General features: G+C 33.9%; 1 protein-coding gene across 1 annotated transcript; it reads left to right on the forward strand.

Moving 5' to 3' along the window:
* Positions 1–1,338: 1,338 nt before the first annotated feature.
* Positions 1,339–3,239, forward strand: LOC141406627 (uncharacterized). Its single transcript, XM_073992434.1, has 3 exons — positions 1,339–1,600; positions 1,672–1,839; positions 2,901–3,239. Exons 1-3 carry the CDS (start codon positions 1,355–1,357, stop codon positions 3,066–3,068), a joined length of 582 nt encoding a protein of 193 aa, XP_073848535.1. The 5' UTR covers positions 1,339–1,354; the 3' UTR covers positions 3,069–3,239.
* Positions 3,240–12,687: the final 9,448 nt, after the last annotated feature.

Raw genomic sequence — 12,687 nt, forward strand, 5'->3', positions numbered from 1 at the left:
CTGTTGATTTACCTGTTAATGACAACATCAAGCCAATAATTTTTTTCCGGTCAAGAAACTATTGAAACTATATCCAGCTCTTGAGTTTATACAGTTCCTTTCGTTCTTCACGTCCCTTTATCGTTGCTGTTTATTCGCTGCAATTTATTTATTTTTATGACAATTCTTCCACCAAACCATGAAAACATTTCGGTCTCGGAACAATTTGGAACGAAGGAAAGTCCCGGTCCACACTAGAGTATTTGCATTGAAAAATTTCATGAAATTATGCGCCCCTAAAACGAGAAATTGCTGTAGTGACGAACACGATCTAAAGGTCTGGGTACATAATGGCCTGCGTACATAAGCTGCTCTGCCTGATTGCCTTGCTTTCCTGCTTCATTTTTGACATAATAAAAATAAAAGGATAAAGAAGGCCGAGCAAATTTCGAACTGGGTTGCCCTTTTCTTTTTATGTACCCAGGCCTTTAATTGCTTTAACGTCAAATGAAATCCAATGAATTTCACATGAGTTTTCATTTCACGTATGTATACACAAAGGAATTTATAGTTCAAATCCAATCGATTTCGTAAATGTAAACGTCAATTTAATCCTCATATAGAAGGTCAACCCGATAAAAAGCTGTATTGCCGTAACATTAAATATAGTAATTAAATATTATACGAAATTAAATCTCCAACAAAAAACAAAAATAAGATCGATGTTGTTTTATAATATTGCTCTGTTCACGCCCTAATGTAACAAAGTATTTGAGATATTTATGAAACAATGTGATAACTAATAAACGTTTAGCAGTCAAAATGTTCTTGTCGAACAATTTCCGGTATTAAATATTCTAATTAACGTGTTTTCAACATTGTTTCCGTGGATAGGTTAATGTTACACTGCACTACAAATTTAGTTCCAATAGATGTACTAAAGATAGAAACACAATGAAATACGCCGCTTTTTCACGCTCAGTTTCATGTAAAAGACTAGAGGCTACTTGGCCTTTAATCTTTTACATGAAACAGCGTGAGAAAAGCAGCGTATTTCATTCTGTTCACACCTTAAGGGCAAGAATGTTACAAAAAATAAAGAAAGACCGACCCAAATTTGAGTTATGTTGCCCTCTGACTTTTATTCTTTTACAAAGTGCAACCAAGTTCAAATTTGGCTGGACAGAACTTCGATACTTTTACCAGAAATGACGCAACATTTTAATCAAACTTTTATATTGTTTTTTTTTTTTTTTTTTGGGTTTGATGTAAAAGTTCTGCAAAAATTTGTAGCATCGTCTATTCTGTATATATTTATAAGAGATTGGCTTTCAAACTTGTATTAACAGTAATTATTTACAACTTTGTAACAAAAATGGATTTTGGAATAGTTGCAATACACTTTCTACTATATTTCATCATAAAAATTCACGCTGCCCGATATCAATTCTTTTTCGATAATGAAGCCATGTTCGATAAATGTCCACACCTTAATGGAAGTAATGGTATCCATGACTTGTTCGATTTAACGAAACTAAATTTGACATATTCGGAAGGAAGTCTTCATTGTTCAGGCAATGCTACCACAGTTTGGGATGTTCAACCAAGTGATCGTATAGAAGTAAGTAACCCAAGAAAAATCAACCTTAAAATCTGAATTTTAAAATGCCACTTTGTTAATACACGCCGCAGCTACACTGTGAAGTTTTCAAATATGAACGTGGTGGTTGGCAGCCAACGGTTCTCAGTTTTACATCGAAAGATTTTTGTCAAATGCAATTCGATAAAAACTCTTTTTCATATCAAATCTGGTCGAAAAATATACCCGAAGAAGAGCGACTGTGCGTCAATAATTATGGAGTAAGTAATAAGAAATGCCTCTTGGAAAAATATGCTCATTTTACCATCAAGGTAGAAACACAATGAAATACGCCGCTTTATCAAGCTCAGTTTCATGTAAAAGACTAAAGGCAAAGTACTTCCTAATTCAAATTAATTAGGCAGCATTTGAATTAGGTAGTACTGGGCCTTTATTCTTTGACATGAAACTGAGCGTGAAAAAAAAGCGGCGTATTTCCTTCTGTTCACACCTTAAAGGTAGAAACACAATGAAATACGCCGATTTATCGCGCTCAGTTTCATGTAAAAGATTAAAGGCACTACCTAATTCAAATTAATTAGACAGCATTTGAATTAAGTAGTACTTGGTCTTTAATCTTTGACATGAAATTGGGCGTGAAAAAAGCGGCGTATTTCATTCTGTTCACACCTTAAGCTCTCCGAGTGATGTAGCTGTCAATTACGAGTCCTTTAACGGCTCGGCACATACAGTCCGTTGAGTGCCGCGTTACAACAACCACATGAAAACTTCAAGAACAAACTTGGCATGACTTACACATTTTTCATGTGGTTTTTCTTTTTAAAGCGCGACGCGACACACAACGGACCATACATATGTAGCCGAAAACACAATTGTTTGAGTATAATATTGCGTCATTTCTGGTAAAGGAATAAAAGACTAAAGGTGAGAACACATTGAGAAATTCATGCTTATGGGTACTTTACACGATATGTTTTTTACATATGAGTTGTCACTTTGCATATACATTTTGTACGGGAGAAGTGACAACTCATATGTAAAAAACATATCGTGTAAAGTACCCATTATCAAGCCTCCATTTATGTAAAAGAATAAATAAATGCAAAATCAGATGTGAATTTGTAGTTCATGGCCTTTATTAACTTACATGAAATTGAGCCTGAGTACATAAGCTGCCTCGCCTGCTTACCTTGCTTGCTTCTGATAAAAGAATAAAAAAGAAAAGGGCAGGCCTTTATTTTTACCAGAAATGCTGCAAATCTTCACTCAAACATTTATTGTGTTTTCGGCTTTAACCTAACCTAAACATTTGCCTTTTCAGGTTACCTATCATTACATTCCGTTTTCAATAGAAACCATCTTTGATATTCTAGTTAATATTGAAGGCCGTCATAAAGTTGTCTCCACTTTTGTGGCATACGAAAATGGTATTAAACCGCGCCCAAACAAGATTTGCTTCCAGTATATTGGAGAATTTGTAAAGGTATGAAGGAGGAGAAGATAAATAAATACAGGCTGCAATTAATATCTGATCCACAAACATTTGGAATTTTTAACAATATTCTTCAATAGGACCATGAAGCCTAAATATGGTAAACATATTTGTTAAGGACCAACCACATTTCAGCACCATATTTTATAATACTGTCAAATATGTCAATCTAATCTTTATAATAAATTTGATAACTTTTTTCGTTTTAAAATGTTCTAAAATCAACATTCGTCTATATTGATCTACATATAGGACCTATGTCCGCAGGGCGCAGTCATCCAATAGTAAATTGGCAACTTCACTCGGAGACCTCTGGTCCATTGTGTTTATCCTCGATAGGTTTGAAGATGATAAAGTGACGATGAGTGTTTTTATGGTTATTGCTTGTTGTATTGAAGATGAAGAAAATGTTTCCGGATTATTGTGATGTTTGTACTGGAATAGATCCAGATGAGATTTCATTTGACATTTGAGCTATGGAATTGACAGTTGAAATCGAGTGGATTTCGTAAATGTAAACTTAGCATATGATAGGTTTTTGGCAAATTTAAATAGGATAATGGGTTATATTTTGGTAGGAAGGTAGTATCACGTTTAGACTATGCTTTATTTAGCAAATCCAGTGAATTTTAGTTGCCATTATCATACAATATGTGCCAAATAAATTGAGATAATTCACTTAATAATCGTATAAGTCTATATTCTATACTAAGTTTAAGACCATGTTTATATTATAGCCTTTTGCAGGGTTAACCTTCGTTATGAGGATTTATTTGAAATATAAGCAATGGAATTGACATTTTAAACCCAGTCGGTTTGTTAAATCCGGTTATATATAAACGTACTATAAGAGTATCTATCTTTAACCTACCCAGCAGTCAGATAGCTACAAACATGGTACAATAATTCTTAGGTAGGCCACAGCTATCAGCTGATTACAATTTTTTTTGTTATGGCTTAATCTGTCAAAACCATGTTGACTTTCAGAGTTGATATTTATTATTGATCAAAAAATTCAACTCTGTTTTGTTTTCATTTCAACATTTCGTTCCTCTTCTTCTTTGTTTACTCATCCGTTATCATTCATCAAAACAATTTTGACGTTTTAGCGAACACTGACAAAACAAAATTAAAAACAGTGAAATAAAAAAGAAAACTGTTTTTCTTTGTTTATTTTGGACATTGTTACCAGATCTAAAATTTTTCCGTTCCTTTACTTTTGTGGTAAAACTGGAGAGAGCAATTTTGAGAGTTTTCTCTTTTACCACTTTTACCATTAAACAAGTAAATGAACAGAGCTTCTATCTCTTCCGCATATTCTAGTATACAACAGTAATCGACGTCACTGTGGTCCCCTTTTGACGTTAGAGATCTAACCCTACAGTGACCTGCAATGAGTTCCAGACTGACCTTAGTCCCTAACTTATCGAGCCAGAAGGAGGTTCTTTCTTCGATTAGAGACCACAAGTCAGATTGCTTTGGATGTCTTGTGTACAGGTTCCAAAAACCATATCCGATATACTTTCTCACAGTAGATCTCAGGGATTTTAACGATGTAGAAGAACATTGATGGTCGGACAGATTCATAAACTTGTAGATCGATATACTTATGTCCTGGGTACATAAGCAGCCTCGCCTTCTTGTCTTGCTTTCCTGCTTTATATCTGACATAATAAAAATAAAAGAATAAAAAATGCAGAGCAAATTTCGAATTGGGTTGACCTTTTTTTATTCTTTTATCAGAAGCAAGCAAGTCTAGCAGGCGAGGTCTGCTTGCCTTGCTTTCTTGCTTCATTTCTGACATAATAAAAATAAAAGAATAAAGAAGGTCGAGCAAATTTCGAACTAGGCTGCCCTTTTTTTATTCTTTTATCAGAAGCAAGGTAAGCAGGCGAGGCAGCTTCTGTACCCAAGCTTTAAAGCGCTCGGCACATACGGTGCGTTGTGCGTCGCGCTACAACAACCACATGAAAAATGTGTAAGTGATGCCAAGTTTTTTGAAAAACAACAACATGGCTGGCGCATTAAGCCCCCGGCACATACGGTACGTTGTGCGACGCGTTGCGCGTTGAAAACAACAACCACATGAAAAATGTGTAAGTGATGCCAAGTTTGTTCTTGAAGTTTTCATGTGGTTGTTGTAACACAACGCTCAACGCGCCGTATGTGCCGAGGCCTTTAAAGTTAAACATAATTTAACTGTTTTGGGACAACGCATGTCCCAACGTGTCACTAAACGGACCGTATGTGCCGAGGGCTTAAAGCCCTCATGCGTTGTCCCAAAACAGTTAAATTATGTTTAACTTTAATGCGCCAGCCATGTTGTTGTTTTTCAAAAAACTTGGCATCACTTACATATTTTTCATGTGGTTGTTGTAGCGCGACGCACAACGCACCGTATGTACCGACCGCTTAAGGGGTGAGTACATAAGCTGCCTTGCCTGCTTACCTTGCTTCCTTCTGATAAAAGAATAAAAAAGAAAAGGGCAACCCAGTTCCAAATTTGCTCGGCCTTCTTTATTCTTTTATTTTTATTATGTCAGAAATGAAGCAGTAAAGCTGGGTACACATTGTCAGTTTTGAATGTCGATATTTCGCAATTATCGATAACTGTCAAACCGTCCAGCAACCACAAAATATTTTGTGGTTGCATGATGAATGACAAAAATGAACGGCCACACTAGCAAGCAACAACAAAGCTGTCATTCAAAACTGACAATGTGTACCCAGCTTAAAGCAAGGCAATCAGGCAAGGCAGCTTATATACGCAGGCCCTTAGAGCCACCTACGAAGTTGTTCAAGTAGAAATACTCTCGGAACAACGATGAAATATGCCTTATCTCTAAGAAATGAGAGCATTTATCGAAATAAATTAATTATTACAGACAAAATACAAAATTTAAAAATGTATGGCTTTTTAGAAAAACTGCAAAACATGTATGAAAAGTAAACGGTTCAACGGTTAAGCCCTGCGTACATAAGCTGCTCTGCCTGATTGCCTTGCTTTCTTGCTTCATTTTTGGCATAATAAAAATAAAAGAATAAAGAAGGCCGAGGAAATTTCGAACTGGGTTGCCATTTTCTTTTTTATTCTTTTATCAGAAGTAAGCAAGGTAAGCAGGCAAGGCAGCTTATGTACGCAGGCCTTTAGTATACATTCAAAGCATAGCAAATTTTCTATTCTCTTTCATTGCAGTTACATTTTTCGTCCATTGTTTCAATTTCGCGTTTTGCCGGGTTAACCCACTTCGAGAGGATTTATTTGATGTTTGCCCTATGGAATTGACATTTAAAATCCAAACCCTCTGGGTTAATCCGGTTAAGTGTAACCGGGGTATGAAAGTTTGTATACACAAATATTGTTTTGACATAATTTTTAAAATAACATATAAAATGTACAGAAAATACCAAAATTTGAAATGAATTTCTCCATTAAATTCAATTGCAACTGAGTCTGTTTCGTCCGTTCTCCATTTAATCTAATGCTTGGTTTACATTTACGAAATCCATTCGATTTCAACTGTCAAATCCATAGGTTAAATGTAAAATGAAATCCAGAAGAGATTTCATTTGACGTTTGAGCTATGGAATTGACAGTTGAAATCGAGTGGATTTCGTAAATGTAAACTTAGCATAAGCTGAAATGTTTTTGCTTCATCTACTAATAGCCCGTTTCCACGGTACGTCGTTCGTTCTCTATTCGTTGTTCGACCCATAACTACGAATAAATTACTTATTTCCCCACACAAAATTCTATGAACGAACGACGATTTTTCTACGTTGTTCGATTAGAAATACTCTCTGAACGACGAATAAGTTTGTCCCATCCCTAACAAATGAGAGAATTTATCGAAAAAATTTATTATGACATGTCTAAATTCAAAATTGAAAAATTTATTGAAAACACAAAAATTTGTAGAAAAAAGGAAAAATATGAATGAAAATTAATGAACTAAACATTTTATATAGATGCAGAAGGAAGACGGTTGTGTTTCCTTCTTTATTCCACACAAATTTCTTGTCCATTAGTTGAAAATCACGTAAAAAAACAGAAACAAAAAGGTAACAAATAACTGAAAGTCTGTATACACAAACATTGTTTTGACATGCCTCTCTCTCTTTAATTTTGAAAATAGAAACATATAAAAATATATTGAAAATACAAAATTATTCAGAATTTATGAAAAAATGAATGAAATGTGTGTAGTTAAATATAGAAGATACATTTGAAGGAAGGTCTATTGCTTTTCCTGTTCATTTAATGCATATTTTATGTGTTTTCGATTCAAATTTACGTGAAAACAAAGAAACAAAAATGAAAGAAATTTTGTTTATGTTTGTGTTAATTACGAATGGTGTCGTGGAAACGGGTTAAGTCGTGTACGTCGTTCGACAGACGAACAACGTAATTGAAACGCTCGTGTGAACATGACATAAAGGGTTCATATTAGAGCTGGCAAAAAATCGATGGCACTATCGATAATATCGATTATTATTTAAAAATTCAATATCGATAGATAGTTTTTCTTATCGATATTATCGGAATAAAAACCCATAACCTGAAATCCATTGAAATAAATAGAAATTTCGCTGTTTTTCGGTTATGTGTGCGTAAGAAAGTATGTCCGTAGTCACAGTACACATTTTTCGGTAAAATATGTGACAGATTCTTTTAAGCGGAGGCGGTACAATGATGTTAGGCTGCGGCTTAGCTCGCCGGAATGGGGAGGTTCGTTTTCCGCTTTATCTGTCGACATAAAATTGATTTTTTTGTACCATAAATAATTGAGGGTCTTAACGGAACCCAGCAAAAAGTTTGCATCCACGGAAGCAGTTAAATCACTGGTGCAAGTGTCACAAAGTGCTTCTTTTTCTATGAATTCCTCAGTGAATTTTACAAGGGAGCGCGCAGAAAGGAAGCACTCCATTTTGCTTCCGCAGCACGCAGTTAGGAAGCACTCCATTTTGCTTCCGCAGCACGCAGCTAGGAAGCACTCCATTTTTAAAATTTTTACCACTTTTACGAGTTTTGCGTTCCCGTACACAAAATTTGTATGAAAATCGTTTACGACTTTTACCACTTTGTAAAGTACGGGAACAGGCCATTAATAAGACATTTTAATTTTATTCTTATAGGCCGTTTATATATAACAAGGTTAACCCAGTGGGTCTGGGTTTCAAATGTCATTTCCATTGTATATACTTCAAACAAATCCTCATAAAGAAGGTTAACCCTGCAAAAAACTATAATATAAACGCCGTATTACTTTAATTTCATTTGTTGAATGAAAATTGAATTTTTTATCGTTTATACATAAAAGTGCTTGTTGGATGTAATCCAAATGTGAGGAAAAGGATTGCCTTTTTCATTAGTCCACTGGAAGCGCATCCATGCATGTAATGAAATCCTCACTCCAACTTGCACCACTTCCATTTTTTTTTGCTGGGAAGTTAATATTTGCATAGAAATAAAACTATATAAAATATGACAGAACTGAAGTATTCTAAGATGATACCGACAGTCATTCAATTTATTATAAATACATGTCAATCTATCAAACTATCCAAGGTTTAGTTGTCACACCTTGCTGGCAATCCCACCCCTAATGACTTTTTTTTCGTCATCCATGGCACTTCCTTTTGCCATTATTTATGTTGGAAATGCCCCTATACACACTATGTATCTAACAATTTTCAGTCCACAATCTAAATATTTAGATCAACTTCATTTTTGGATGATGATTTTATGGAATTTTAAATGTCAAAAAAAAAATCATATACTTAATTTAGATATTATTATATAATATAATAATATAGATATTATTTAAATTTAGAAAATTTGCATTTAAAAACAAAGAAGATTTTTGTTGTTTTACTTAGATTTTGATAGTTTTTATTACATATTTAAATTTTTTTATATCAAGGTCTTATATAATATTATTTTATTGTCGTTGTATATGTAATTATCTATTTATTTATATGGTCTTATTTTCTGTATATACACAGTTCATTGTTTTAAAGATTTATTGTTTTTTTTTTTTTTTTATCTAAGGGTTATGGGTCTTATATCTATATCATTTTTTTAAATAACATCATAGATTTCTTTTATTTTAGTTAGCCAAAAAATATGTACAAATTATGTTTTACGAATTGATTAACAGCACCCTAGAGTATGCTTCACTATTTATATAATTATAATTCTTTTAATGACAGTACACTACAAGGTTATTCTTATTTTGTAACTTATAAGTTTTCAAAGCACGTGTTTAGTAAAAGTTCCGATAATTCTATGTTTTATGACTTGGCCGAAATATAGGGAATGGTGGAAATTCTATTTTTGTATATATAATATATTCTGCTTAATTGATAATAAAAAGCGCATTCAAACTGTTCCTACAGGTTGGGGTACTCACTTATTAATATCGGAAGTTTGGTCAGCTGAGTGCTGTCATGGGAATAGTTTATAAAATTTCCTCCGGGATAAGTGGTTTTCCCACGTGTTTCTTTAGTTGTACCTCTTTTGTCTGTCATGAATCGCGCTTTTTGCCAATAAATTTCGTGGAGTTACACCACAGTATCCTGTATCATATATTTAGTAGTTTGTTTTAGTCATAATAAAACAAAAGTAGAAAAGTGGTTCAAAGAAAAATGCTTACCCGGGGTTAGAGTATAAAATTGTATGTGTAGAACAATGATTTTTATGTGGTTGATATTATTTCCAATTAATTTGATGTTTCACATTAAAGAACTATGTAATGTATATAGAAATATACTTTTTTACTTAAAAATTGCTTTTGCCGATATCGAAAAGCACTTACTAGGCGTTTACACCAGACAGTTTGTCTTCAAATACAACTCTGATTTACTAACACATGCATACATTTGTCGTTTGTCTCTCAGCTGTCCATCAGTTTTTCACAGACAGCCGGGATGACAAATTTTTGACATTTTTGTGAAAAAGAAGTGAGATGATAATTCAAATGTGCCGTAAACAAAAGAATATGTACAAAAACAAAATATGTGAACGGAAAACAAAAAGAAATCGACGATTTTCATTCAAAATTTTACAACTGTTTTTGCAGTTGTCGGGACACCTACGTCACACAGGCAAGTTGTGGGATTTTGACAATCAATACATGAACTCAACTGTCCTGTCATTTGTAAACGCAGGGTTACACGTTTTCAGAGGCTAGTAGATGATCTCTTTTTGACAGACGCAATTATAATAATGAATGAGATGAAGCGTAATTTCAATTAAGTGAAAGATCATAGACCTACATGTGTTGTGGTATTTGTGATAAAACGTGGTAGTTGCAAAACAATTTTTCGATTCATAATTTATGTAACAAAATGTAGATGGCGTTAATAATATATCTGTCATTACTTCCGATATACATAAAATATGAAGTATGTCGAATAATTGTTTTTTGTTATTTTGTTAAAAATAGGTAAATCGAAATAACCACACAAAAATAGGTAGATGTGAAAGCAACACATGACTAATATTAGGTGTGTTTGTTTACTCAATAATTTGTACAAATTTTGAGTAAACGAACACACATATTGTCACGCTGGACATTCTTTTTACGTTGCACGTCAATGATTACGCGCATCTCAAGCAGACAGCCAGTCTGTAAGTAAGTAATACGACTTATCCGACCCTGTAAATATTCATTGACGTTTCTTTATCACATTTATGGTCTGTTCCAGTACTGCAAGAATCTACTAATATTTACTATTTTTTCCGATAACATAAAGGAAAAAATGTTATCGTAGTAAAAAGTAGTAGCTTCTTGCAGGTTCTGGAACAGAGCATTTCTTTGTGAACAAAACATTTGTGAGAATAAGTATTGGGAGAAACATGCAATGAACAATTATAATAAATAATATTTAAATTTTTACTATGGCGATGTTTTCTCATTTAACCACGGACAAAAGGTGGCCGTCACAAATAAAATGGATTTTTTTACATTTTTTATGAAATAAAAGCAGTTGTTTATTCTCCTTTACATTTCTGTAAACTACTTTTGCATAATTTCAAAAAAATTATTGACATTTCCGCCATTTTTATCTCCAAATTAATGGCGATGACAACTTAACGATAATATCGATTGCAATCGATATTTTAAAACATTATATCGAAAATATCTAATGTTGGGAATATCGATGGTTTGCCAGCTCTAGTTCATATATTGTCTTCCCATCACCAGTTGAGATTTCGAGAAGTACTCCATCAGGGGCTCAATTCTGTTTCTATGAAAATGCGAAATGAAAACTTTTATAAAGGAGAAAACTGTCAAATGAAAAAAATTATAAAGAAAATATTTTTCATATAAAATTTTCGTAGAACAAGAATCCAGCACCAGTACTTCATTATGAAATTTTCTTCTCGTGAGTTACCGTAAAGATTTTCCCAACTTTTGGTTGTATTTTTTTATTTTATATCAACATTTTAGAAATTGATGCACACTTTTTTATCTTTGGAAAATTTTTTTTAGTCATAGGTTTCTACAAATTGGCTTGCTTGATTATATGGATCAATAAGCAATTGCTTGTAAAATGTATCAAACGGAGTGTCTTTTTCACGACTCTCTTGAACTGCATTCGAATACAATTTAAGTGTGAGAAATGGATGTCAATCGTTGGATCGCATACAAATGCTGTTAAAATATAAGGAAGGGATGTCATTCATTGGATCGCATCCGAATGCGGTTAATATGTTAGGAACGGAGTGCCTTTTTCACGACTCCGCTTGAACTGCATCAAAACATGCCGTGAAAGAACTAGTCTACATTGCACTACTTCCAATTAATTTTGCTGTGTTAAGGCCTGGGTACATAAGCTGCCTCGCCTGGTTGCCTTGCTTTCCTGCATCATTTCTGACATAACATAAAATAAAAGAATAAAGAAGGCCGAGCCAATTTCGAACTAGGTTGCCCTTTTCTTCTTTATTATTTTATTTTTGCTATGTCAGAAATGAAGTAAGAAAGCAAGTCAACCTGGCGAGGCAGCTTAGTCCCTGTCCACACTCGAGTGATTTCATTGAAACAATTGCATGAAATTATGTGTCTCTAGATCGACCTCCATAGTAGAGTAAAATCATAAAATTGCTGTTGTGGGGAATTCAATTTAAGAACACCTAATTTCATGAAACTTTTTAATGAAATTCACGTTAGTGTGGACCGGGACTTCTGTACCCAGGCCTTTATGTGTTCAAACTCTCATGAAAACGAGGAAACGAAAAGTAAAGGCCTGGACACATAAAAAGCATGGCATTCTTGCTTAAGTCATATCTGGTAAATGACTAAAGACACATCCCGGTCCACACTAGCGTGAATTTCATAAAAAAATTTCATGAAATTAGGTGTTCTTAAATCGAATTCCCCACTACAGCAATTTTATGATTTTACTCAACTATGGACGTCGATCTAGAGACGCATAATTTCTTATCAAAATTTCAGTGAAATTACTGCAGTGTGGCCCGGGACTAAGCTGCCTCGCCTGGTTGCCTTGCTTGCTTCTGATAAAAGATTAAAAAAGAAAAGGGCAACCTAGTTCGAAATTGTCTCGGCCTTCTTTATTCTTTTATTTTTCTTATGTCAAAAATGGAGCAGGA

Source organism: Musca autumnalis, unplaced genomic scaffold (genome assembly GCF_047663935.1).
Source record: "Musca autumnalis isolate F117 unplaced genomic scaffold, ASM4766393v1 scaffold_5, whole genome shotgun sequence".
Taxonomy (NCBI): domain Eukaryota; kingdom Metazoa; phylum Arthropoda; class Insecta; order Diptera; family Muscidae; genus Musca; species Musca autumnalis.